Raw genomic sequence first — 27,447 nt, 5'->3', positions numbered from 1 at the left:
CGCACCGGCTGCTGGCCGGGCCTGCCAACCTGGGGTGGGCTTCGGCCTCCGACGGCTGCGCTAGCGGGCGCGGGGCCCGGCGGGGGGCGGCCGAGCTGGGCGCCCTCCCCCGGTGCTGAGCCCCCCGCGCCCCGGAGGGATGGGGCGGGCGGCTACGGCCGCCTAAGATGCCGGCCATGCGGGGACTCCTGGCGCCGCAGAACACCTTCCTGGACACCATCGCCACGCGCTTCGACGGCACGCGTGAGTCTGACCTCCGCCCCACTGGCTCCAGGGAAGCCGATTCCTGCCAGGGTTCCCGCAGGTCCCGCACCCCGACATCTCGGCTTGGCGCCCTCTCTGTTCTCACCTTCCCTCCCCAACGCCCGACTTTCAGCCTGGACTACCATCTCCTTCCAGACGCCGTTTCTCAAAGGTTCAGGGCGCAGTCTGCCCAGGTTGGGCAAAACGGCCAAAAGTCTCCGGGTTTAGGGCCCAGGATGCCATTTGTTGGCAAGGGCGCGCACCCCGACCTAGTCAGTCTAACTCCCCCCATCCCTGTGTCTGGCGCTGTCCTATCTACTACCATGGAAGTGGCCGGTGGGGGGGGTGAGGCAGACGAGCGGTGCTCAGGGAACCCAGAGGGTTCAAAAGCCCGATTTAGAAAAGAGGTTTGCAAAAGGAGGTAGAGTAGGTGGGATTAGGATCACACTGTTAGTCCAAGCTCACCTCACCACCTAAACTCCCCAGCCTAAACCTGCTAGACCCAAAAAGCTAGGTTTGGATACTCCCACCAAGACTGCGGAAGTTTGCAGTAGGTGACCAGAGCTTCTGGATCCTGGGTTCCCATGGCTCTGAACACAGGGAAAGTGATGCAAACCCCCTCCCTTCTTCTCCTCCTTCACACTCACCCCCAGTGGGGCTTACCAGCTCTCTGCCTATCGTCCTCCACGGTCTTGCAGTTCCTTATAGGGGGTGGGAACCCATCACTGAGCATCCCCCTACACGCGCGTGCATGAGCGCACGCGCGTGCACACACACACACACACACACACACACACACACACACTGGCTTCTCCATCTGCTTTGCCCTGCGCTTGGCTCCCGCAGCCTGCTGATTCAGTGCCCCCCACTCCCCAATACGTTCCTGGCTCCAGGCTGTGCTGTTCAGCTACCATCCTTACACCCCCATTCTCGATCACACTCACTAATTCCTGAGCCAGGTCCAGCAGCTGGGGCTCACACAGGGAGAGCAGAATGGGTGGTGGCCTGGACTGCCTCCCATCCAGGTGAGTCCTGGTGAGAGGAGCCCCATAGCCACCCTGGGTACCTAGCTGGTGAGTGAACCTGGCAGAGGTAGGAGTAGGGCTGAGGCTGCCTAGAGCTGGTTGTGCAGTGCCCCCTTGGGCATCCCCAACCCTAGCCTTACCCCAAGCTGCTCAGGACACAGTGCAGAGGACACAGTTCCCACACAGGGCTGCATTCACCAACACCGTGTTCACATGTGTTGATTCCACTGCTAGGAGTGGTCTCTGTCCATAAGTGACACACTGACTCCTGTTTATAAACAGCGCCTACCCTAACCCCTGGACACACACACACGCACACACACACACAGGTCTTGGGCTTCGGGACCCCCACCCTTTGGTTGCAGGCATTTAGGAAAGGGGGTTGGCAGACCCTGGGCCCCTTCACCCCATGCTTCCTCTGAGAGGTGCTCTCTTGCAGACAGTAACTTCGTGCTGGGCAACGCCCAGGTGACGGGGCTCTTCCCCGTGGTCTACTGCTCTGATGGCTTCTGCGACCTCACGGGTTTCTCCCGGGCCGAGGTCATGCAGCGGGGCTGCGCCTGCTCCTTCCTCTATGGGCCAGACACCAGTGAGCTTGTCCGCCAACAGATCCGCAAGGCCCTGGATGAGCACAAGGAGTTCAAGGCTGAGCTGATCCTGTACCGGAAGAGCGGTGAGGGGCCGCCTGGCCAGCCCACCTCACTCTGGAGGTCTCACCTAGCCTGGCACCCACTCCATCTACTGTCCCAGTGTTCCATCCCCATCATCTCGATCTCCCCATCTCACCCCATCTTCCCACTTACCCACTTCCTTCTCCACCCCATCCACAGCCCCTGGCTTCTCTCTTCTGTCCTCACCTCAGCCTCTACTCAATTTCCGATCTTCGGTTTTTCACCAGAGCAGAAAAATGTCCCCGTCTCAGCAGGACAGACCTATGAGCAAACATGTCTGATGGCCATCTCTGCTCTCCCTTGCCTTCCCCGACCCTGTCCGTCAAACCCTGTCCTGAATGGAGCCAGGCTGCCCCTCCCCTCCCAGGAAAGCCCTGATCCTGCCTGTGTCTTGGCCAGGGCTGGCAGTAGGACCTCTGTCACCTTGGGCAAGGTGGCAAATAGGAGCTGGGCTGAGTCTGTCTTTGTGCCCAGGGCTCCCATTCTGGTGTCTCCTGGATGTGATACCCATAAAGAATGAGAAAGGGGAGGTGGCCCTCTTCCTGGTCTCTCACAAGGATATCAGCGACACCAAGAACCGAGGGGGCCCTGACAACTGGAAGGAGAGAGGTGGGTGCCTGTGAGGCTGCTGATTTAGTGGCCACAGCTGGCTGGTGTATTGGTTACCTCAGGCCTGGGCAGGGGCCTTTGCACCCAGCTTGCACTCATGGGTCCCCCCACCCTCTTGCATTCATTAACTCCTTCTTTGCTGGGTGAGAGGCCTGTGCTGCTCTCATTTCCACATGCCCAGGTATGGAAAGCTTGTTTCCAAACAGACGCCTTGAGACAAAGTTGGAGTTTTAAAGTCCACTTTACTAAGAAACTGAAAGCAAGCAGACTCCCCTAGTGCCGGTGAAGTACCATTTCCTGACCAATTAGTGAGGCTGAGTGCAGACCCACCTGGTTCCTCTCCCTCCCACTGACCTGACTGGGAGCCCAAGAGCTGGTGGAGGCCTTTGACCAGCTCAGAAAGCTGTCATCAGAAGCTGGCTTTACCCCTGGGGATGCCGGGGGTACTGTCCATTCCCTACTCCCCCCACCCAGCCCTGGGAAGCACCTCCATACTCCTTTCTCAGGCCTTTCCCTATGGAGATCCTCTCCTGCCTGTTCCTTGATCCAGACCTCCTTCTGCTGGAAGCAGGCATGGGGAGGTGTGTCTAGAAGCACCCACAGGACTGCCCATTGCTGGCACTGGCGAGTGCCCCTAGAGATGAGGAAGCTGGAGCCCCCCAGCTCTAAACAGACTAACTGGTCCCTGAGTCAGTCCAGCTCACGGGCCAGCAACTGGTGTCCTACACCCAAGACCCTGGCTGGGGTGTGCAGGCACTCCCCCCATCAGCCTCATGGGTCCCTCTTTTGCAGGTGGTGGTCGGCGCCGATATGGCCGGGGAGGAGCCAAAGGCTTCAATGCCAACCGGCGGCGGAGCCGCGCTGTGCTCTACCACCTGTCCGGGCACCTGCAGAAACAGCCCAAGGGCAAGCACAAGCTCAATAAGGTGGATTGTGCACAAGGGTGTGTGTTTGGGGGGGCAGGGTAGGGGCAAGCTGAGGAGACGGAGGAGAGGAACTAAGCCCGCCAGAGAGAGGATGTCCAGGGGACGACCCAGGCACCAACAGCACTTTGGGGGTGGGGACAGAGGGAGGGAAGGAATGTCAGATATCTGATCCATCAAAAATACAATCTTGGCCCTGGCTCCTCAGGGCCAAGATCAATATTGGCTCCTCCCCCAAGCAGTGGTGTGACCTCAGCTAAGTCAGTGGCCTCTCCGATCCTCAGTGTTCTGATCTGTAACATGGGGACTCTAATGCCTGTGTCGGGGTAGCTTTGAGTATGCAGGGAGAGAAAGGAGGTGGATGCCTGCCCCACACCCCATCCAAACTCAGCCTCTGCCAATTTCCTGTCCTTCTGGCCTGACCTGCCCTGCCGCACTCAGGGGGTATTCGGGGAGAAGCCAAACTTGCCCGAGTACAAAGTAGCCGCCATCCGAAAGTCGCCTTTCATCCTGCTGCACTGTGGGGCACTGAGGGCCACTTGGGATGGCTTCATCCTGCTTGCGACCCTCTACGTGGCTGTCACCGTGCCCTACAGCGTGTGTGTGAGCACAGCCCGGGAGCCCAGCGCCGCCCGCAGTGCCCCCAGCATCTGTGATCTGGCCGTGGAGGTCCTCTTCATTCTTGGTATGTGTGCCCCGTGCCTCCCACCCTACCCTGTGCCGGGCACCCCTCAGGGTCTGATGGGGAGAGTCTGCGTGGCTTCCGTGCCTGCTGACAAATGTCCCCCATGCCGCCCCCCTGTTTGTGACCTGTTGGCTTTGAAAGCAAACCTAGGTTCCAAACATGTCTCTACTGCTAATGGGTTATGGGACCCTGAGCCAACCATTGCCTCTCTGCGCCTCAGTTTTTCCCTCCATCAAAGATGCACAACAGTGTCCACCCTTTAGAGTTCTGTGCGAAGTAAGATGGTCGGGGGCCCAGGCAACTGTCAGATACTGAGCAGGAGCCCAGGAAGCAGGGTGTCCTCCTGTACCCGGCGCTAAGTCCCACCCGGACTTCCTGCAGACATCGTGCTGAACTTCCGTACCACGTTCGTGTCCAAGTCGGGCCAGGTGGTGTTTGCCCCAAAGTCCATCTGCCTCCACTACGTCACCACCTGGTTCCTGCTGGATGTCATCGCTGCACTGCCCTTCGACCTGCTACATGCCTTCAAGGTCAATGTGGTCAGTGCAGCCGGGCTGGGTGGGCTTTGGGGCCGGGTGGGTAGGCCTGGGCCCAGGATGACCTCCCTGTCTCTCCCCATCCGCCAGTACTTTGGGGCCCACCTGCTGAAGACCGTGCGGCTGCTGCGGCTGCTGCGGCTGCTCCCGCGGCTAGACCGCTACTCCCAGTACAGCGCCGTGGTGCTCACCCTGCTCATGGCCGTGTTTGCTCTGCTCGCCCACTGGGTGGCCTGCGTCTGGTTCTACATCGGCCAGCGGGAGATCGAGAGCAGTGCCTCAGAGCTGCCAGAGATTGGTACTGGAGGCTCCTGGAGGGCGGGGGCGAGTTGTCCCCGTGTGTGCCAGAGGAGCGTGTCTACGTGTGTGTGTGTGTGTGTGTATCAGGGAAACAGGAGTCCCGGTGTGTGTTTCTGAGCTGATACAAGGAGTCAGGGATGTGCGTGCAAGTCGGCCTCGGCAAGGGTATTTGGGGGGTTCGGGCAAGTGCGTGTGTGTGTGCAAGGAGAATGCGGGTGCTGGCATGTGTGTGTGCATGGAGGATTGTGACAGAGCCACCACTCTGAGGCAGGCCTGCTCTTTAGCAGTCAGGCACAGCTGTGAGACCTCTGTGGACTGCCCAGGGGAATCCTCTTCACCCGTCACGACCTCCTTGTGGCCTTAGCTTTTGTCACCTTCTCCAGGCCCTTGCCCAGCCGAGAACCGCACCCCTCTCAGGAGAAGCCATGCAGGAGCCGCTGCCCTCCTGGGTACCTCTGAGGCCTGGTGCCCTCCCACCGCCCTCTCGAAATCTCCCCAAGCACCTGGCCTGCTGAGCCCTTCCCCACTCCAGTTACCTCTAGGCCTTGCTCTCTCAGCTGTGGCTTCTCCCTCCCCCGGGCCTAAAATGCAGCCTTTCTCTGCGCCCCGCGGGTGCCTTCACTCTCCTTCACTTCACCTCCACTTCCACTCCTCCCCCTCTTCGCCTCCCACTCACATCTTCACTTCTGCCAGCAAGGCTCCCACCCCCACCTCTCCACCCAGAATGACAGCTGGCAGGTCACTGGGACCTTCTGGGGCCAAATCTCCTTGGTGTACCGTGGCACCCAACCCTGCTGACCACACTCCTTTGAACCGCTCTCCCTCTCCGCCCTGAGCAACACGGCCCTCACCAGCCTCCTTCGTGCCGGCCTGTCTCTTCCCCTCACCTCGTGCTGTGTGATCCCACGGGCGCCACAACACCATCTCAGCTTCTCTCCTTCCCCTAATTCCAAACCATTTCGTGCCCACCTGTTCTAATTCTTCATACCCTGAGGCCCCCAGACCGAACACACCTCCTTCCTCCCATGCCCTCCAGCCTTCTGGTGGCTTCCCAGGAACTGGCCTGTAGTGCTTGTTCTAGTCAGTGGGCAACAGGCCAGCGGCTCACCTGGCCTGGCCATCTGCTACTTGGTGGGATCAGCAGGAGGGCAGGTGGCCCTTAGAAATGTGCTCTGATCGGTTCCCAGGGATGAGGAGGCTCCTGCAAACCCTCTCTCCCCTGCCAAACCCGTGGAGACTGGTGCGTGGCCCAGAGGCCCACGCGGGTATTCCCCGAAGCTCTAGTTGCCGAGCACATGGAACCGGGATACTCCAGGCAGCGTTGGCTCCTTGGCACCTGCCCTTCCCAGAGGGAGGCTGTGGTGGAGGCGGCTCCGGGGGTCAGACGGCCACCCAGCAAACACAGTCAGTGGGCTGGAAGGTAGATAACCCTGATCCTGAAGTGGGCTCAGACACCCGATCCCTGGGTCAGTTCACTCCCACACGGGACCCAGATGCTCCAAGTCATGCATCAAATGGCTCCTTTGTTCTGACGCCCTGACAGGGGGCGCTCAGCTGACATGAGGAGTATCTTTGGCTCCAGGAGGGGCTTGGATCCCACCGTGGAGAACACGGGCAAGTGGGAGGCAGGCTGTTTTGCCTGTTAAATCTAGCACCCTTGACCCCAAGCTTTCAAGTAATTTCATTCTATTGTGGGCTGGTTCTAGCTCACATTAGGGGAGGTTCCAAGTCCTTCACATCATCCACTCCTCCTTTCCGCAGGGAAAGGACTCCCCAGATGGGTCAGAGCCACACCCGGGACCTCCCAGAGCCCAGCCTCGGAAGGGCTGTCTGGAGTGGGGAGTGGCACCCCTCTTGGTCCAGCTCTGGTGGGAGGTGCCTTCTCTGGCTTCCCTGCCTTGGTTCTGGGGCTCCTGTGGGCATGGTGTGGACACAGAGTCCCTTCCCCCGATTCCCATCAGCCCAGTAGCAATGGGCCCGATTTTCAAAAGATGGTGCGAGGTACTGAGGGAGATCACTCAGGGCGTTCCTCCACCAGCCTCCAGAGCAGCCTGCCCACATCACCAGCTCCGGGAGCTGCCGGGGCCCCATAGCCAGAAGAGAGGACAGGCCCCCCAGCCGCCTTCCCTCATCCTTCTGCTTCTCACCCTTGCCCCCCACCCTCCTTACCTGACAACTGGCTTCAGGTCAGAGGCCCAACTGAATAACAGCTGAGGAGTTTTGAGCAGGAGGGCGAGTCCTCACCTTGGCTCAGGCCTTAACATATCTTCCCAAATTCCTTAGGCAAGAATTTGACACCCCTAGTGCGGACCCCACGTTCTAGCTAATTCCAGCTAATTTCTAGCTATTTGCTTGCACTTGTCTCCATCTCTAGGGTTGACCCATTATGGCCTTTCCCTAGATCAGGAACAACCTTCTCTCAGCTTCTTTGATTCAAAATACTACCCATCCGCTGAGACCAAGCACCAATATCCCCTCTTTCAGGAAAGCCTCTGGTCCTAACCCACAGCGTGTTGGCTTGAGCCCCATCATGTGACATGCGGGTGTTGTGCAGGAGGCCCATGTCTGTGCAACTGCTGAATGAACGGCTCCCAGCATGGGGTGGGGGGGGTTGGCAATCTCGGGGAGCAGCGTGTGAAAGGGGTTAGGGAGAGTGTGGTTCAGGGAGGCTGGGTATGGCCAGGAGGGAGGGGCTGAGTGCACACAGAAAGGCAGAGGCGAGCTCCTCAGCCGCCTCTGCACTTGCCCTCCGTGTCTCTGCTCTAGATCTGCCCTCCCTCCCTTGCTCCTCTGACTCCCAGCTCTGCCAGGACCCCTGAAGCCCCTGTGGACCCCAGGAATCCCCGTCCAATACCCGACAACTCCCACAACCTTCCAGCTAGGCTCCCGAGTCACTTGGAGTAGCCAAAGCTCCTGAGAGACCCAGTACACAGCCCCACTTCCTGCCTAGACCAGACAGAGAACGTGGGGTTGATGGAGACTGGAGCAGTGTCCAGCTTCTGCCGGTGTCCCAGGCTGGTCCGTGTTCGCACGTGCGCTCAAGAGCCTCAGTGTATGTCCAGGGGCCTGCCTCCCTGTGGCCTTTGAGTGTGCTCACCTGTGTGCTTGTGGTCGCCTCTCCTACCCAGGTGCCCGAGTGCCAGCCCCTGTGCCCTTGTCTCTCTCCCAAGTGTGCGAAGGCTTTTTCCGTGTGAGTGGCTGTGGCTGTGTACCTGTGAGTGTGCTCACACGTGTGTGTCCTCATCCTCTTGTCTGGCGGAGCCTGTCTGTGGCCTTAATAGTGCGTATGCACGCGTCTACGTCAGCATGCCTGAGAACGCATACGTGGGGCTGCGTGGTCTGTGTGGTTGTGAGGATAGGTGAGGGTGAAGCGGCTTTCAGAGCAGGTGAGCTGAGAGAGCAAGAGGAGTCTGGGGTATAGGGTAGAGGAGGCAGCCTCCAGCTGGGCCTGCTTCCTGGGAGTCGTGCCAGCCACAGGGAAGAGGGGCTGGTGCTCCTTGCTTGGCACCACTAGACCCCAGCTGGGGAGAGGATAACCTCGTTCTCCTGTGCTTGTTTTGGTGGGGTGGGCAGTGTAGACTGGGTTGTGCTGGACGGCAGGGGAGGCAAGTAGCAGAGGAACCTGGGGGGTGGATCCGCATCCACGTGTCCCCCCACGGTGGCAGGAGGGGACAACAGTGGGCACACCTGGGCCTGCAGGGTAGGCCTTGCGCCCCCGCTTAGGTGCACCCATCCCTGCCCCCAGGCTGGCTGCAGGAGCTGGCCCGCCGCCTGGAGACGCCCTACTATCTGGTGGGCCAGAGCCCAGCTGCGGGGAACAGCTCGGGCCGCAGCGACAACTGTAGCAGCGTCAGTGGGGAGGCCAATGGGACCGGACTGGAGCTCCTGGGCGGCCCCTCTCTGCGAAGCGCCTACATCACCTCCCTCTACTTCGCGCTCAGCAGCCTAACCAGCGTGGGCTTTGGCAACGTGTCCGCCAACACGGACACGGAGAAGATCTTCTCCATCTGCACCATGCTCATTGGCGGTGAGGCCGGCTCCCCTCCTGGCCCCAGGCAGGCCTGGCTCCCCGCCTGCCCCAGGGGCCCGAAGTCTTTCCTAGAGTTTCTTGTGCTTTGGGGGACGTGGCCAGAGGAACACAGAACTAGGGCCAGGGGAGCCCACGTGGCTGCAGGACTCAGTGCTTGGCCCAGGAGCCTGTGGGGGCGGGGACAGATTACCCACGCGCCCAGCGCGGCATCAGGCCAGCCCAGAGTGACCCCGTCTCGCCGCCCTCCCCAGCCCTGATGCACGCGGTGGTGTTTGGGAACGTGACGGCCATCATCCAGCGCATGTACGCCCGCCGCTTTCTGTACCACAGCCGCACCCGTGACCTGCGTGACTACATCCGCATCCACCGCATCCCCAAGCCTCTCAAGCAGCGCATGCTCGAGTACTTCCAGGCCACCTGGGCGGTGAACAACGGCATCGACACCACCGAGGTGCGCGCGCGGGTCTCGGGGTGGGCCCTTCCGGACTTCGCTCCCTGGAGGAGTGCGTGCTCGGCCTCAAACCCCCAGCAGCGGGCTGGGGGCAAGGAATGCGGAATTCTGGCTTCCATGCTCCACTGGGGGGACCATAGTCTGGGGCGGAGGGCGCTCAAGAAGACTTGGAGGCCTTTCTGCACCCTTGTTAGGCCTGCAGGCCCTGCTCACGGACCTCCAGCTGGGGGCCTGCAGGAGGAAAGTGGAGCTGCTGGCCTCGGGTTGACATGATTGGGAGGAAGGCAGAGACGGTCCCCCTCACTGATTGTCCCCTTTGTGAAGCCTCAGGTCCCTCCCACGCCTCCGCCTCGCTCCCAGGGCCTGCGGGGATGGAGAGGGGCTGGCTGGAGGCTGCCTTCCATTCTGCCACCAATGACCTCCCCACATCCCCTACCCCCCAGCTGCTGCAGAGCCTCCCCGACGAGCTCCGGGCAGACATCGCCATGCACCTGCACAAGGAGGTTCTGCAGCTGCCCCTGTTTGAGGCGGCGAGCCGCGGCTGCCTTCGAGCACTGTCCCTGGCCCTGAGGCCCGCCTTCTGCACGCCTGGCGAGTACCTCATCCACCAAGGGGACGCTCTCCAGGCCCTCTACTTCGTCTGCTCCGGCTCCATGGAGGTGCTCAAGGGTGGCACTGTGCTGGCAATCCTAGGTGTGTACGGGCAGGAGGGGAAGCAGTCCTTTGTGGGAGGTGGGTGGGCCCGGGGCCCCCTCAGCAGAAACACGGAGAGAGGACGCAGGCAAGGCCACCCGAGGAACGGCGCGAGGGACAGCAGGGATGGGGTCGGGAGGAGCCTCGGAGCCCCAGAGCCCCGGAGTCCTGGGCAGAGCGAGTATCAGGCCCAGCAACCACCAGGTGGCAACACAAGGAGGAGGAAACTAGCCTGCAGGTGTGCAAGGCTCCCTGAGTGCAGGAGCAGTCGGTAGCTGAGGAGGGGTTGTGGAATCAGCATTTCCCGTTTCCCCGTCAAGGGGGACGGCAGCGCTGGTGAGAGTGCCGGACTGCGAGGGGGCCGTGAGCGCTCTCCTGGTGGCCCGTGCACCAGCTCAGGCCAGAGGGCCTGTCACAGAGCAGGCCCAGGGCTCCAATGCATGACAGCAGGGCTCAGGCTCTGCCTGTGTACTTCCCTTCGTGGCAAAAGGAGGCCGAGATGGGTCAAGTCCCTGGACAAGGAATTAGAGGTCGCAGTTGTGGAATGGACATCCGAACAGCGCTGATGCTAAGTCTCACAGCTGAGCTGGCCCTTGGGTGCTTCCGCACACACAGACCTCACAAAGCCCATGGCAGAGGCACTGGTGTTGCGCCTGTTTTGCGTGGAAGGAGTCGGAGGCTTGGAGAGGTTCATGAATGGGCAGGAGGGGTTAGAACCTAGGCCATCAACCTCAGGCTTTATTCACTGTGCTCTAGGTGCTTTGCTCGAGGGAGAGCTGTGTCCCAAAGAAAGGGCACGATTTCAGGGTGGCAGGATGCACACTCGAGGCTCTAGGAAGGAACGCGCAATGCTTGGGAGACAGGGCTGCATGGGCTCCCAGCAGTGGCCCCAGCAGGTGGGAACTCTCTGATCTGCTTGGGTCCTGGAGGGCCTTGCCTGGGGGTGAAAGGGAGGTGAATCCTCAGCCAAGGGCTCAGAGACTCACTGTGGAGATGGCTGAGCCCTGGAGGGCCTGAAGTTTGTCACTCACCTGGAGAATTAAGACCAGACGCCCAGTAGCTACTGGGTGTCCCTCCCCTCTGTCTTGAGGAGAGTGATCTTCTGACAGGAAAAATACCCTCAAGGGGGGTCTTGGAGGTAAGAGGCCAGAGGCTGTCCCAGATTTCACTTTGAGTCTTTTGTGACTTTGGCTTCTGGACCTAGATGCCTCTTATGCCAGGACTCTGAGCAGGTGGAATTGCGGCCACTCACGCAGGGCTGGCAGGCCTTAAGAAGTGATGGAGAACTGGAGAGATTCAGAAGGGCAAACAGATTTTGACAATCGCAGACTGGTCAAGACTGTTGACCAGATTATTAAACAGATGGTTTTCAGCTCAGAGCTGAGGCAGCAGTGAGGCTGGGAGCTGGCGTTCGTCCTGCAAGAGTGGCTCTTCATGGATGCCAGGCTCCAGGTTGCAGAAGAATCCTGTTCACTATGAAGACAGAGCCTCGAGAGTGTCCACTGCCTGCGCCCCAGCCTGGCACCAGGATTTTGCCCCTTGGATCCATCCTGTCCCTGTCCATATGTTCCAGATGAACTTTCAGCTGTGGACTTGATGGGTCTGGACATCCTGGTGAATGCCTGGTTCCCCACCCGCTGGTTTCCTGCTGTGCCTTCAGACCACCCCCACCTGCCTCCTTATCTGAACTTTGGGCGGGGCGGACAGCTTTTTGCCTGCTGCGGCCGCGGAGGCTCATGGTGCCTTGAGCAGTGTCTACTTTGGCCCTGACCTCCATGTATGGACTGACAGCTAAGTACACACAGTTGGCTGTCGGGGCAGGAGGCAAGAGAAGAGAGGCAGACTGGGGGCCCATGCCAGGAAGACCCAAGGGGGCTGGAGAGCTGAGCTAGAGGTCCCAGCCAGGAGGCCAGCCTGGAGAGTGGGCTCTGGTCTGAGACCAGTGGCATGGAGCTCTGTCATCAGTCCTGTCATGTTTTTCGATTCTGTCTCACCTTTTGGATGAAGACCAAAAATACACACTTCTCCTATTTCCAGATGACACACACGAGGAGAGAGAGCTCATTCATCAGAGTAGCACACTAAGATCCGAACAGCTCTCAGAAGGAACCAGAAGGATGGCCCCAAACCAAGAAAATATGATCTAACAGCAGTGCCTTCTACACTTAAGTCTGAGCAAAAGTCCACGAACATTTACAAGAGGCAGCTAAGCTCAGTTATGTGGGCGGCGGGGGGCAGCCCGGGGCGGGGGGGGGGGGGGGGGGGGGGGGGGGTTGGTGGCCGTGATCCCTGACAGTAAGGAAAGGCTTTCCAGTTTTGTGAACTCTGACTGTGGACTGAGCTGTGTCGTGAGGGCGGTGAGTGCTGGTACAGCGCCCACAGCACACCAGCTGGGAGTCATCTACAGGGGACTCTAGTCCAGAGGGTGAGGAAGGAAATGAGCTTTGGTTGCTCGTCTCTGGGTCAGGCACTTTACCTACATGAACTCCTTGAATCTTCACATGTCCCTTATTGGAGACACCCTAGTTCATTGATTCTAAGATGCACATTTTTTCCCTACAATTTAACATCTCTGAGATTGGGACGCAGACTCTGATGCCATTTTACAATGCTGTCAGCCAGGTGGCAGCCTCAGCTGGCTGGTGGGAAAACCCTCCATTGACACCTTCTGGTAAGATCCAGAAAGCACCATGGCTCAGTTCAACACAAAATCTGTCCTGCAAGCATCAGGGCTCCAGGAGATGAAGTCATGTGGCTGCTGGACATCACTATGCCCCACAGGGCCCTAACCTCTAGGTTCCTGGACAAGCCCCACCTGAATCACCTGTGAGGCTCGAAGTGTCAGACTGTGGGGTCTCCTATAGGTACTATGATTCCGTAGGTAGAGATGGGGCCTAGGAGTGATTGGCTTAACATTCGTAAGGGTTTCGGAGCTATCACGAGAACTGGTGACTGCCCAGTTGTCTCAGGGCTAAAATTCAAATGGGTCCAGCATGGTGGCTTTGATCCCAGATGTGCCTTGAGTCCCCGGGTGTCCATGCGTTTCACTGTTTGAGGAGCCGGAGGCAGGCAGCATGGGTCTGCTGGGGCCCGAGCCCCTCTGCTCCTCTCTCCGCTGGCTCTCAAGGCCCCACTGAACTCGCAGGGAAAGCTCAGCTGCCTCTGCTCGACTCCCCTGTCCGCAGGCTGAGGGGCAGGGCTCGCTGACCTGTGCTTCCACTTCCCAGGGAAGGGTGATCTGATTGGCTGCGAGCTGCCTCGGCGGGAGCAGGTGGTCAAGGCCAATGCTGATGTAAAGGGGCTGACCTACTGCGTCCTACAGTGTCTACAGCTGGCTGGGCTGCATGAGAGCCTTGCACTGTACCCCGAGTTTGCCCCACGCTTCAGCCGGGGCCTCCGAGGGGAGCTCAGCTACAACCTGGGTGCCGGTGGAGGCCCTGCAGAGGTGAGGGTGCTGGGAATGTATTCGAGGAGCTGGGGCACCAGGTGCCTGAGGTGGCGACATCTGGCCTGGTGTACCAACCCTACACTTTGTGTGTGTGGGTGTCTACACTCCCCCATCTCCTGTCCCTTCACACCCACACTGTCCTTTAGCTCCCAGCCCTGCTGTGCTCTCCCTGGCCCGTCTGAGATGGCCTGGCCTGGTCCACAGTGAAGTCTTCAGCGGTGGAGACTGAGGGCCACACATGAAGGATGGGAGGCCTGGGTAGGGCCAGGCACTAGTCCTCCAGGCTGCTTCTGAAGAGCCCTGTGGCTCCCCTGCTTCTTCCCCATGAGGGAGAACTGCTCTGAGGGGCTTTGAATTTCCCTGGCTTCTATCCACTAATTCCAAACCTGTCTTTAGCACGGTGTTCTCCTGGATAGGTAGGTGAGCCTGAGGGACTGAGTTGATGGGTGGTGTATCCACACTTGGCTGGACAGCAAATTCCTTCGGGGCTCAGTGGCTTCGTGGTGGCAGAAAAGCTGCCCCCCCCCAACACACATACACACCTGAGCCTCTTCCTCTGAGGGTGGGAGATAGCGGGCATCCAGCTTAACAAAGATGGTTCCTTATAGAGAGATGAGGTTGGGGTGGGGCAGGTGAGGGGGGCACAGGAGGGGCTATACATACCGCTTCCCTGTCCCCCACAATCCGCAGGCGGACACCAGCTCCCTGAGTGGCGACAACACCCTTATGTCCACGCTGGAGGAGAAAGAGACAGACGGGGAGCAGGGCCCCACAGCCTCCCCAGCCCCAGCTGATGAGCCTTCCAGCCCCTTGCTGTCCCCCGGCTGCACTTCCTCCTCCTCAGCGGCTAAGCTGCTGTCCCCGCGTCGAACAGCCCCCCGGCCCAGGCTGCGGGGCAGAGGACGGCCGGGCAGGGCAGGGGCTTCCCAGGCTGAGGCTGGCCCCTCTGTCCACCCTCGAAGCTTAGAGGGTCTGCAGCTGCCCTCTGTGCCATGGAACATGCCCCCGGATCTGAGCCCCAGGTAAGCAGGCCCTGGGCCGATGTACTCTGGCAGAGATGGTGGGGATCGGGCTGAGGCCCCAGCAGGACACATTCCTCCCTCAGGTGCCCATCCTTCCATCCTAACCCATCCCTGCCTCCTCCAGGAAACCATCTTGGGCCCCACCTTCCTGTGGCCCCTCACCCTACCATTTGGTGCCTGGCCATTCACTGCCTAGAGTTCCTACTGTGTCACGTTGCTCAAGTTTAGATCCCTAGTGACACTGCAAGCCCCTAGGGAAAGGGCCTACCTGTGTTACCTGTCCCAGGCCCTGAGCACCAGGCTCCTGCAGCATGTGTGTGTGGCCGCTGGGCCCTGCAGTGGCTGCCTGTGGACTGATCTGTTGCCCTGGCCCCTGTGTCCGCAGGGTAGTAGATGGCATTGAGGACGGCTGTGGCTCTGACCAGCCCAAGTTCTCCTTCCGTGTGGGGCAGTCGGGTCCAGAGTGCAGCAGCAGCCCCTCCCCGGGGCCAGGTACTGGGGACCGGGTCCCAGAGGGGGCAGGGGGTCGGCAGGGCTGCCTCTTGGCCCTGTGAACCTCTGAGAAGGCAGCAGGGTCCAGACTTCTTGCCCTCTTGCCCTTCTCAATCTACATGGTTGGCAGGGGCAGTTTGGGGGTGAAGACCAGCACCTTGCTGTCTGAAGGCGGCCGGAGACGGCATTTGGATCCCTGCGGTCGGCTCTCCGGCAGCAGGATCTTAGTTCTTGCCCAGCTTCCAGCCTGTAATACGGTGGATGTGTGTGTTGAATCAGATGCTGCTGCTGGGACCCTGGGGAGGACAGAGGGCTATGGGGGAAGCAGGGTTGTGTAAGTGGCCCCCAGCCAGGCTCTGCAGCCCTGAGAGTGGACCAGGGAATGAGCTCCCCGGCGTGGCCGCATGGCTGGACAGGCACCAAGAGCAGCTTCCTGTTGGGGGAAGCGCGGGGCAGCATGCCTTGCGTCCCCTGGCAGTTTGGGCAGAATTCCCCAACTGGGGCAAGGCTGGAAGGCCAGGCCAGTCCTGCCAGGCCAATGCAGTCTGTGCTAACTGGGGCCAAGGCCTGGACCCCATACCATCTCCTCCTCCCAGCGCCGGCTGGTAAATCCGTCCTCCTGTTTGCAGAGAATGGCCTGCTTGCTGTCCCCCTCGGACCCAGTGAGGCAAGGAACACAGACACGCTGGATAAGCTGCGGCAGGCGGTGGGTGAGGGGCGAGCTGGAGGCAGCGGGGAGAGGGGTGGGCACTGCAGGCTGTGCGAGGGCCAATCTCCTTTAACTGTATGTGCTTTCCTCCTCCCTCAACCTCCAAAGGTGACAGAGCTGTCCGAGCAGGTGCTGCAGATGCGGGAGGGCCTGCAGTCCCTTCGCCAGGCTGTCCAGCAGGTCCTGGCGCCCCACGGGGAGGGCCCTTGCCCTCGGGCGTCGGGAGAGGGGCCATGCCTGTCCAGCGCCTCTGGGCTCTTGCAGCCTCTGTGTGTGGACACCGGAACATCCTCCTACTGCCTGCAGCCCCCAGCTGGCTCTGTCTTGAGTGGGACCTGGCCTCACCCTCGCCCAGGGCCCCCGCCCCTTGTGGCCCCCTGGCCCTGGGGCCCCCCGGCATCTCAGAGCTCCCCTTGGCCTCGGGCCACAGCTTTCTGGACCTCCACCTCTGACTCAGAGCTCCCGGGCTCAGGAGAACTCTGCCCTGAGCCTAGCACCCCTGGCTCCCCACCTGCTGAGGAAGGGGCTAGGACTGGGCCCCCAGAGCCCACGCACCAGGCCGAGGCTGCTAGCACTGGAGAGCCCCCGCCAGGGTCCGGGGGCCTGGCCTTGCCTTGGGAACCCCATAGCCTGGAGATGGTGCTTATCGGCTGTCATGGCTCTGGCACAGTCCAGTGGACCCAAGAAGAGGGCACAGGGGTCTGACTGCTGGCCCAGGAACTCAGTGTTGCCAGACATGCTGTCATCTGCTGCCCTGCCTGGCCTCGGGGCGGAGGGAGGGTGGCAGCCACCCCTGGACTCCGTGCTGCCCACTGGCTCAGGGCCCAGCCCCTGACTTTCAGTGGGCTGGAGCCTCAGGGGCAGGCCCCAGGCTGGGACTCTCTGGGCCCCTCCTCAGCCTACTCCTGTTTCCCTCTGCAGGATGGGAGACAGAGGCCTGAGGCCAGGGAGGGATTTGGTTATCCATCCCCTGCATGTGTCCCTGCCTCACCAGTCCCATTTTTTATATTAAAAAAAAAATAATAAAATAAAAAGAGCTACTTTGGAACTTGGTGCTTTTTATTTACAAAAGAAAAATAATAAAGGAAAAGTCTGAAGCTAATCAGCTGGAGACAAAGGGACAAAGGTGGGAATCTGAGGGGAAGAGAACAGCGGCCTGCAGAGAGAGAAGGGGAGGGGCTCTGGCTCCAAGGAAGCCGGAGGGTCCCAGCCTCCAGGGGCTTCCCAAGGACCAGCCCTACTTTCCCACAGAGGCTCAGATCAATGGGCCAGCAGTTGGGTCTCCTCCTGCCCACTATGGTTTTTCCAGGAGCCTGAGTGCCAAGCTCCAAGGGGCTGGAATGGCAGGGGAAACTGAGGCCAGAGAGAGCACATGGGTCCTGCCACCACTCCTCACTGTGGTGTGATCTTGGCAGCCTCGGCCCGAATAAGGGCAATGAGGTCCTGGTTGATGAGGAAGACGAATCTCAGGCTGGCAATCTATGGCAGGAGAGAAGAGTGGCTTAAAGACAGGTGGGATTGGGGGCCAGGCCCCCATCGCAGCTCCCCATGCCTCTGCTCTCATCCCGACCCCTCCACCTCCCTCCGCCTCCCTCCCAGCTCACCTCCACCACGGAGTTGTTGCTGAGGCGCCATTTGGAGCCACACAGCACAGGCCGTCCATCGATGTAGATGGGCCGCCGGCCCTCGTTGGCAATGAAGAAGTCACCGTTATTTTTCAGCTTGATGACACCTGTGGGGATGGAGACATGAAGGCAGATGAAGAGAGAGGGAAGGCCAGAAGAGGGCCTGCAGGCACCCTTGACTCTCAAGCTGGAGATCCTGAAATGCCAGCTGCTCCGCCCCAGCTGCTCCAGGTTCCCTCCCTCCTGGAGGGTTCCCAGGGAGACCAAGCCACAGAGCCAGAGGGTGGCACGAGGCTGGGAGGGACACCCTCGCACCGCCTCCTGCCAGTACCTTGCTTCCGGGAGATCTTCCAGGCCGGCCCCTCCAGAGACAGGTCCACGTCAATCTGGTTATCCTTGGTGGCTCTGCCCAGGGTGATCTGCGGAAATGGGGCAGGTGAGGGCTGGGACCTGAGGAATGGGTCTACACAAGCCAAGGGAAAGATGAAACATCAGGGACCAGACATGGAAAGGTCAGTGGGGGCAGGGCTGGCGGTGGAGGGCTGCTTTCGGGAGGGGAGCCGCCTGCGGGAGGGGAGTTGATGGGCTGGGCCACCTTACCTCCCGAGAACGCATCAGGTACCGCACCATCCGGCCCCGCAGCACCGCCAGCGTCTGGCTGTCAAAGTCCGGAGAGCTCATGCCTGTGGTGGAGGAAGGCACCGAATCAGGCAGAGCCTACCCCTCGGGGACACGGGGCAGACGGCAGGGATCCAGGGGCCGAGGAAAGGAGAGGGGTCCCCACCCCAGAAGCACAGGGGCTCAGGATGGGGCCACAGGAGCGGAGGGAGCAGAGGCACAGCCCTGCCGGCCCTGGCTTCCTCACCTGTGATGCTGTCAACCAGCACCTGCCACTTATGCAGCTCCTGCTCCAGCTGGCGGATCTCTCGCTTCTGGCGCCGGTCAGCCACGGTCAGCTCTGGGGTGAGGGAGGCAGCAAGGAGGGACACTCTGCGGCCACCAGCACCCTGTACTGGTCCTCCATGCCGGCACGAGCTTCTATCCCCTAATTGTTCCCCCCTGGGGTACACTCACCATGTTCTAGGACCTCATCTCGCATGTCCCTATGAGGGGGAGAAGGACAAATCAGGATCCACCTCCGGCTCACCTGCCATTACCAGCAGGGGCTACTCAGTTCATTTGGGGGCCCTCAGTCCCTCAGCTGAGGAACCCAGGAGGCTGCTCCTCTGGCATTGGACTAACCTCCATCCCCTAGGGTGGGGCAGGGGCAGGGCAGCTCAACAAGGAGACCAAGCAACAAGCTCAGTGTGGGCTGGCCTCAGTTCTCTGCAGGCAGGAGGCAGGGCCGGGCAGCCCGGAGTGCTCTGTCCCCGGGAGACACCCCACTCTGTACCCTGCCTAGGGCCCCAGCCACTCACTTGAGCTTACTGTCATCAATCAGGTCCTCTGCGTCGGAAAAGTTGAGCACTTGGTCCCCCTTGGGCAGCGGCTGCACTGAACAAAGCACGGAGAGAAGGTCAGCGCCACTGCTCCTACTCCACACTATGCTGTGGACAATGACTAAACTAAGGGGACCAACAGGGAAGGCAGGGCCTGTGGAGACAGTTCTGCACGGAGAGCAACAGGTAACCGAGCACAAGCCAGATTAGGCCACCAACTAGTTTAGCTAGTGGCTAGTTTGGCACAAAGGATTCCTGACATGAACTAAGGGCAGAGGTGGTCTAGAAAGAAAAGGGAATTAAAGTTGACCACCTGGGTGGGTTTTTCAGAGCACAAAGGCTCTCCCATGAGCATGAGCAAAGGGGGGCAGGCGCTGCTGTTAGCTCCCCTGCACACGTGACGAGAGGCCTCCAGGAACGAGGGCTCGTGATGGGACTCGGGTTTAGGACAGACTCCGGATTCAAGCTCTGCTCTCCTGATTCCAAATCCAAACTGTTCTTCTACCACATCACCCACTCCCCGGGACAGTTTCTGCCACTCTGGGCTGGAGGCAGGGGTACAGCTTGCTCCACCACTCCACGGAGGTGCCGGAAGAGCCGCCACGCCCCCTGCAGGCCACTTTCAAACTGCTGCCAGGACGTCTTAAGGGTCACAAGGTAAGTTCTCATTTTTTGCAAAAAGGTGAAACGGAATAGTATATTAAGAGTCCATCAGATATATTGAGGATAGTTTCATGAAAGTTTCTCAGGTTTTTCTCTGATCAAACTACAAAGGGACCGGGGCCTCAAACTCTGACAACTTCTGCCAGCTGCTTCCATGACCGAGTGTCATTCGGTGGCAGCAACCGCTAGCTAGTGGCCAGGACACTGCTGGTTGAGGAGTTTGTCAAACCTGGGGGGGAGGGGGAGTCATCACTGCCCACCAGGGAAGCGAGGGGGGCTACATAGGAGCCACAAATTCTCCAGGCCCCCAACTCCCTGAGGTCAGACCATGTGGGCGACAAGGGACTGCGGTGTTCACCCCCACCGGCTCTTCCCCCCGCCACAGCAACCTATAATCCCACTAACCTAAAGTCAGCAGACTCGAGAGCTAAGCAGCACATAGCCCTGTTCTCAGGACCTCCCAGCACTAGCCAGCCAAGGAGAAATCAAATCCCCACAGCCAAGACTCATGAAGAGAAAAATTAAATCTTGAAGTTACACAAAATAACTTTCAAAGAAGTTAGCTCTAGCAGCAAAAATAGACTTTACCCAGTGTCCGGTCTCTGTGGGAATTCAATGACACCTGAGCCTGAGGCAGAAGCAGAGATATGGAAGTTGCAGGAATAAAGAGAGCTGCCCACTAAATGCAGAGATCCTCAGGAAGAGAAGACACAGCTCTCCCTGACAAGATTTCCTAAAATCCTCTTGCAGGAGTATCTCTTAATAACCAGAAGCAGTAGGACCCTGGGAGTAGGTGGAGGGCACAGGCACAGCCTCGTTTCCAGAACAGCATGAACAACTCTGGAGACGCTGATGGGCAATACCGTCCAGAAGTGAGAGCAGAGAGTGTCTATACCATGACGTACAATGAAAGGCTGACCCCAGGGCCCAAGCAGAACTGATGAATGGCCTGCAGTTTAGTCAGCTGACCTTGCCAGTACCTGTCATTCGGAATGAGAGCCTGCGGGTGAGGGAGGGGAAGCAGAGGGCCTTCGGGCCCCTGGGAGAGGAGGAAGGCAGAGGGCCTGGATATGAAGGCCCAGTGGGGATTTCTGAATGGCTCCAAAGCAGCGAGAGGGAAAGAGAAGGAATGTGCACAGAGGGAAGAGGCAGAAAGACTTAGAAAAAGTACCATCTCTAGGACAATAGCATCTCTAGGGAGGAAAATGAGGCAGGGTAAGCAAAGAAGGGAACTTTCACATTTTACTCATGTTTCAATGTCACTCATGAAAAATATATTATTTACATAATGTAAACTATGTCAAAAACGACAAAACAAGAAGTGGGATACAACTCTGCCACTTGGAATCCCATTCGGGATTCCAGGGAAGGTTACCCTTACCATGCTCCTGAATATCATTCTAACCACTTTCCTTCCTTCTGGAAGGCAGTGGTTTTGCTGCAAAGAGAGGTGCAAGACACCAGCGGCCACTAAGGGATCTGTTCCTGGGCACCTGGGAGCAGCTGTGCCCAGACCGGCTCCCTCACCCACCCTGTCAGCTCCCGGAGCCAGTTACCTGTCTGGTCCTCCAGCAGGTAATACTGCTTCATGAGCTGCCAGTGGGCCTGCAGAGCCTTGGCCGTACGGGCCAGGTAGAAGGCATCAGGGTGTCTGTGCAGCAGGTCCTGGAACGTCTCCAAGGTGGGCTGACTGGTCTGGAGGGTAAGAGCCTGTTCTCAGCACCTGGGTTTTCTCATTCTTATGTCTGCCAACCACACCCCTGGTCCCCACTGGGAGCCAGAAGAGGGAGCCAGTCTTGACTCTCTTTCTGAGACTCCATCCACAAAAGCCCCGCAGGTACACAAGCACCAGCAGGGAATGTTCTCAGGCAATGGGGCCTCCCGTATCAGTAGTTTCCCCCGTGGTCAGGCCTCCACCCTACCCCTCAGCCTCACCGATCCCACTTTGCTCAGCAGCTGTTCCTCAGCCTTGCTAAACAAGGCCTTGCTCTGGATGGCAGCAATGGCTTCTGGGTGCAGCTGTCTCATGGCTTGGCAGGCCAGCCTAGGGAGTGCGGCGGTGAGAAAGAGGGCAGGGTGAAGGGCGGCTGTCAAGCAATCTGGGGTTCCTGGAGACCTTTGATATCCAGAACTAGAGGCCAGGCCCTCAACAGGAAGAGCCCAAGGCTTAGCACAGCACCTGCGGCTTCATGGGTTTACTGAGAGCATAACACAGGCTACTCAGTCAACCGGAATTTCCAGTGTTTACCCCCTGAAGAGACTCAAAGGCACAGCCCCCAGAGGCCAGATGAGGGACATCCCGAGACCAGCTGTTGCTCCTGCCCCAAGACCTTCCTCTTTACATGGCCAAAGCTGCCACCCACTGCCCAGCACATCCTCTTCCCAAAACTGAGCCCCGTCCACTTCCTGGACTATCAGGGCCCAGGCTACAGCTTAAGGGGTGTAGGGACAGTGGAGCAGAAGATGGGTGCTAAGGACCTGACCAACTCTGATGACGATAAGTGAAGTGGGTAAGGAGGAAGAGAGAGTACTGCATGGGCATCCGGGTTTACTTGGAACTTAGACTTTTAGGGGCCTTCGTGTTCTTTTGTTCCAGTTCCCTTTTATGGAAGAAGAAATTATGGGAGGTCAGTGTGGAAAGGTTGGGAAGTGACCTGCCCTAAAACACAATGCACACAGTGGTGGAACCAGGGCTCCTCGTGTTCATTCTGGTGTTTTCTACCATGCTGCTTTTTCAGCTTCCAGATCCCTTGCTGCTGGCATCAAGCCAGGACCAGTAGGGTTGGCAGCAGGAAGAAGTTTCCCTCCCAAGCCTGGCTGGTTTCAATATCATCCCAGAGGATGCAAGGTCCCATGAGCCCTGCCTCCTGGACCCCTCCCTTGGGCCCATGTATAATTCTGTCTGTTCCAAGAGCCAAATTCTGGTACTCCCTGTACCTCCCTGCTGCTGGAGCCAGCCTCACTCACTTGGAGATGACAGGATCGTAGAGCAGGGCGTACCAGCGCTCCTGGACCTCCCGAAGGGTGAAGCGGCAGCTGAACTTCACACCCAGGTGGACCGATGTCAGGTCATTGGTCTGCAATGCCCCAGATGGGTTGGCCTCAGCCTGAGAGCTGGCAAGAACCCTTCACTTGCCACCCCCAGGGTGCTGCTGGGCTAGTGTGGGGCCTGGGGACTGCAGGCTGGGGGAAGGAGGGGACCGTGCAACCCACGGTGGGAAGCACTACCTGTAGCACAGCGTTGATGAGCAGGAGATCGTCCGCAGGCTTCCAGCGGCCCAAATCCTTGGTCACCTGAAGTGGCTGTTTGCTCTTCTTCACACGCTTGGTGAGCCCAGGGGCTGGGGCTGGGCTGGGCGGCACAGGAGTGCTAGGGGCCTTGGACACCTGGGCAGGGAACGGGAAGAGAACGAGCTCAAAGCCAGCATCAGGGCAGCTTGGGCTTCAGGCCTTGAGCTTCCTGTACCGTGTGTGGCAACCCCAGTCCCACCCGGCCATAAGCACCACAGGCAGGAGCTCAGCCTTCTAGCTCCCTCCATGCCCGAAGTACTTCCACATGGTCCTTGACCTTACGGGGACTTCTCTTTGCTGGTGGCACCCTCAACCCCAGAGTGGAGGGCGACTGGGGAGCATACCAGGAACCCACTCTGCCTGGTACGGTGTCTAGGGCCAGAGCGATGCCACCTGGGGGTTATTTTTACACCCAGCAATGCTGGGAACAGGCTGTCTGCTCCCAGAATAGATGCATGCTCTATGCCTCCCACACAGAATGTGATACAGGACGCATTGACAGTGTGTGTGTGTGTGTGTGTGTGTGTGTGTGTGTGTGTGTAGGGGGGGGGCGGGTGTGGGAAGAAAGGGGGAATAGGGAGAAGTGAGGGCTCCCAGAAGGGAGGCAGCTGAGGTTGGGGCTGGGGCCACCAGATTTTCTCCTAAGTCTCCTCTGCAGAGCTCCTGCCTGCTGGCAAAGGTGATAGGGAAACACAAAATCTGGCTCCTGCCCCCGCATCTCACAACCTCTCACCTTCTTCTTCTCGCTGGAGGAAGGTTCACTCCCTGAACAGCGGCCCGGTTCCACACCACTGGCCCCCTTTGCCCGGGTAGAGGACTTGGCCAAGCTGCTCTCCACCAGCTCATCATCAAACTTCTTCCTCTTGATGAACCTGAGGAGGGTCCTCCTCTGAGCACCCCTTGTCCCTTCCCCTTGTATCCACTCACACACACCCAGCCCCTGAAACGGCGTGGGTCCCGGCTGGGTGTGAACCGCTCTAGCGCCCTGGACAGGGCACGGAACTGCTCTATTCCTTGCCGCTGAGATGACAGGATACCGCACCACAGATTTCACGTCAAAGACCTAAGATCTCCCTCCCTTGCCCACATCCCACAGAGAGGGACTTGGCAGGAAAAGCACAAAGCTCTGCCAATACCCAGGCCCCATAGGGGCTCAAGCAACCATTCCCAACAGAGGTGAAGGCGCTCAGCACCTAATGCTATTGCCCAGACCCTGGCCCTCTGAACCCTTACTACCTGGAGGAGCTCCTCCGTTTCGGGATGGTGCCCAAGGCCTGAGAGGAAGCCCGCTTCTGCCCTGCCAGCGACTCCTCATCCTCTGAGCGGCTGGCAGTGCCTGATGCCATCAGAGATGAATCTAGCAGCCCCTGAGAATCTAGAAAACAAGAAGCGGTGAACTCAGGTCTCCTAAGCGCCTAGCAGAGCCCTTAGCCTCCGAACATGGGACCCCTCCTCTGCCCCTCTTCCCCCGACCCTCTACCAGCCCTCCAGACCCTTCCCCTGCTTTCTTGACATTTGAAGTTTTCTGGTGGGAGTTCCTTGGCCATCCAGATCCCATCTGGGCTCAGACCTGGCCCAGACCTTCCTCGCTGGGCAGTTCTCCCGGTGCCACGTGTCATGTCGTGCAGCACATGGCGCTCAGGTCAGACTGGTGATGCCGACACACCGGGCTCTGGGCATAACTGCTCCCTCTGCCATCAAAATGCAGCCAGGCCAAAGAGCGGCAGCTCAACAGCAAGTCAGTCAACTGCGGCCTCTGCCGAGAGGTACGTGGGTGGTGCTGGCCCAGGGGGAGGTGGCAATGCCCAGCCAGGATGAAAAGACATACGTGCCAGGCACGGGGTAGAATCAGCAGATGCTTGGCGCCTGAGCGTTTGGGGAGCTGGCCTGGCCTCATACTACCTTTGTCCATCCTCTTACAGTCCCAAAGCCACTGGTTCCAAACCACAGGGCTAGGAGGAAGGGTCCCACAGGCTCATCCAAGGATTCTGACCAGGTGAGCTTAGAGGCTGAGAGGAGATTCTGCAAAGGAGAAATGAGGCTCCCTGAGGCACAGGTTTCCAACGGGCCAGCCTCACCCCCTTATACTGGAAAGGCTCCCCCAGGATCCCACAAGCTAGGGAAGACACAAGAAGAGACACAAGGCTCTATTTCGCCAGTATGATGCTGATAAACCAACAGCTTTCTAAGGGTCACCAGCATCTCTGAGAATATAAAAGCTACGCCCACCAAAAAAATGTACACATAGCATGTTAGTGGGTCCATGGACCTCTATGATTCTACTCAGAGTTGCTAGGTAAAGGGCCTCGACTATAAACCAACACGAAACAAGGGATTACTGGTTCACTTCTTATCGTCGCTGCCCATTCAGTTCAGCGGCACCCCCCTGCCCTCCCAAGCCAAAGCAGGGAAACGGAGATAGAACTCCGATTAGTCCATCTCGCTCTTTTCGCCCCCCTCCCCCACAGCTCTGGCTGAAGATTTAGTGGGTGGTACCGCGTGGAAGCTAAAAAAAACGCAGCTTGGGAACTGATATAAGTCATCAACCGCCCTGGGGCGCCTGCTCCTAACCCCGGGAGAACTCTGGTACTGGGGACTCTCTGGGGCGTGGCGCTTGCGGGCCCCGCCCCTTCACACCAGGGCGGCACTCCGCACAGCTTTCCCGCCCTGCCCCCAGGTGCGTTAGTCGAGTCGCTCCGCTCTGTAGAATACGGCTGGAAATCTTGACACCTGGCGAGCTGGTGAAGGAACTGATTCCACGGGCTGACTGAGGCTAGGTCTCCACCCCCTATTTTCTCCCGCTCCCGTTCTCCCCCGAGTGCACACCCAAGGTGGGGGATTAGTGCAGGTCTGTTTTTGGAGCTCGGGATGAAAGAGGTGAAGTCAGCCCTGCAACTCAAAAGCAAAGCACCGAGTGCACCCCGATGCTTTCGCAGCCCTGGTTTAAGCCCCACGGGCTGGTGGCGAGGGAGGGGGAGTAACTCCCAGGCCAAGTCTCACCCCACCTTCGGCTTGCCACCTTTGCGCATGCGTAACATCTCGGACCAAATTCTGGTCCGGTCCGGCCCACGCATGCGCAGGTTTTCGGGGCGCTACTGGGGCGGGGCCCCAAACATTGTGGGGGGGTCTTCCCCCGGGGCACTCTGGAAAACTCCATTTCGCCCAAACTCTGCTCAGAACCCTCGGAAGCGAACCGCGAAGTCTCACCATTCCTAGGCTGCCAGCTCCAACAATTTCTCCGCGGCGACGGCAGCAGCCGCAGGGCCAAACCCGGCTTCCGTGAGGCACATCTACTTCCGGGTCTGCGAACTAGGGGCTGCGCGATCCCTTCCGGTTCTCTCCGGGAATGTGACGAGGGGGGCGTGGTCACAGCGGGGACTGAGTCACAGGTTTGCTAATAACCGAAATTAAAGGTTTTCCAGTTGGGACAACATAGGAGGAAGCGTTAGGGATTCCGGGTCCCAGAAAGATCACTAGCTTGGAGAGAGTGATTAAAGGGAAAGCCGAAACTTGGGACGGGATAGGCGAGGGGCGGGTCTGGGGTAGGGCTGGACCGGGAACTCTATTTCGGCTTCTGAATTCCCACAGGATGTAAGAATCTTAATTTGGGAGCGATTGTGCATTGTTTGCTGCCCCCCCCCCGATTTTAGAGAAACCCTCTGTGTGGGGCTCTGTGCTAGGCACAGCACAAGGAGAGAGACGATGTGGAACTCGCTCCAGCCAAGAGGTTTGGCGTACCCAACTTCGGAGGTTGATGTCTCAGGGACGGATGGAGGGTCGTGGGCCTGGTTCCTAGAGGGTAGAGGCCCTGAGGAAGGCCAGTGTCAGCCAGATCCCACCAGGACTACTGGAGGCAGTTGTGGACCCCGGTGGGTAAGAAAGAAGTGCAGAGGAGATTGCCCTGGAGGGGAGCTTGGGGTGGGAGGACAAGCCTACAGGCAAAGTTTGGGGATGAGAAACCAAACAGACCTCTCAAGAGGGTTCCTATTTGTTTTACCTTTCCTTGGAAGGGCACAAAAGTATAGTAGCTCCAGGGAATCATATCGCAGCTCAGAATAGGGAAAATCCCAATTCCAAAGCTGTCCAGGAGTTAGTGGTGCTTTTAATGTAGGTGTCAACCACATGTCACGGGGACATTGCCAGTGGATGCTAGTGTCAGAGGGGAGGCTAGCCCTTCTGGCTCTGACAGTGTATGATAGCTCTCTGCTTCAAAAGTACCCACCTCATTTACTGGCCTGTGGTCTTACTTAATGAGTAATAACCTATTTTGTCTTCCCTGAAAGACTGTGTTTTCTGATAAGAGGTGGGTAGACCATGGGAGACTTCAAGATACCATATGGTATCTATCCCAGATGAGAGTTACCATGGAAATTTCTAAGAAGAGGACAGTTGAGCTGAGATTTGACAATTGATAGGCAGTCAGTCATGCAAAGAGCTTGGTTATGATGAACTAGTAAGGGGGGGCAGGATAGTTGCAAAGCAGAAACGACTTTGGTGAGTTTAAGGAACAGAAAGGAACCCGATACAGCTGGAGAAGGATGATCAAGAAAAAGAGGGAAGGAGATGAGAACAGAGGTCATCAGGGCCAGATC

General features: G+C 58.8%; 2 protein-coding genes across 6 annotated transcripts; one reads left to right on the top strand and one right to left on the bottom strand.

Moving 5' to 3' along the window:
* The first annotated feature begins 53 nt into the window (after positions 1–53).
* Positions 54–16,877, top strand: KCNH3 (potassium voltage-gated channel subfamily H member 3). 2 transcript variants are annotated; one of them, XM_032876859.1, is made up of 15 exons: positions 54–243; positions 1,708–1,941; positions 2,414–2,548; positions 3,341–3,474; positions 3,913–4,156; positions 4,538–4,695; positions 4,783–4,990; positions 8,738–9,019; positions 9,274–9,473; positions 9,917–10,166; positions 13,394–13,611; positions 14,305–14,636; positions 15,022–15,128; positions 15,758–15,834; positions 15,946–16,877. In XM_032876859.1, exons 1-15 carry the CDS (start codon positions 168–170, stop codon positions 16,540–16,542), a joined length of 3,252 nt encoding a protein of 1,083 aa, XP_032732750.1. In that variant the 5' UTR covers positions 54–167; the 3' UTR covers positions 16,543–16,877. The 2 variants fall into 2 exon arrangements, with proteins under 2 accessions (XP_032732750.1, XP_032732751.1); XM_032876860.1 differs by having other exon boundaries at positions 146–243; positions 1,712–1,941.
* MCRS1 (microspherule protein 1) lies at positions 16,876–26,238 on the bottom strand. 4 transcript variants are annotated; one of them, XM_032876862.1, is made up of 15 exons: positions 26,063–26,173; positions 24,349–24,877; positions 24,092–24,230; positions 23,589–23,727; positions 22,793–22,951; positions 22,532–22,641; positions 21,500–21,608; positions 21,121–21,259; positions 18,881–18,956; positions 18,537–18,565; positions 18,328–18,420; positions 18,063–18,145; positions 17,794–17,881; positions 17,442–17,569; positions 16,876–17,316 (listed from the first exon to the last, which is right to left on the bottom strand). In XM_032876862.1, the coding sequence occupies exons 2-15, from the start codon at positions 24,368–24,370 to the stop codon at positions 17,230–17,232; spliced, it is 1,401 nt and encodes a 466-aa protein (XP_032732753.1). In that variant the 5' UTR covers positions 24,371–24,877; positions 26,063–26,173; the 3' UTR covers positions 16,876–17,229. The 4 variants fall into 4 exon arrangements, with proteins under 4 accessions (XP_032732753.1, XP_032732752.1, XP_032732754.1 ...); XM_032876861.1 differs by having other exon boundaries at positions 24,426–24,877; XM_032876863.1 differs by having other exon boundaries at positions 24,758–24,877.
* Positions 26,239–27,447: the final 1,209 nt, after the last annotated feature.

The sequence above is a fragment of the Lontra canadensis genome, unplaced genomic scaffold (genome assembly GCF_010015895.1).
Source record: "Lontra canadensis isolate GAN:19392208 unplaced genomic scaffold, GSC_riverotter_1.0 scaffold59, whole genome shotgun sequence".
In the NCBI taxonomy this organism is placed as follows: Eukaryota; Metazoa; Chordata; class Mammalia; order Carnivora; family Mustelidae; genus Lontra; species Lontra canadensis.
Note: the sequence above shows the minus strand (reverse complement) of the source record. Positions and strands in the feature narration are given on the sequence as shown.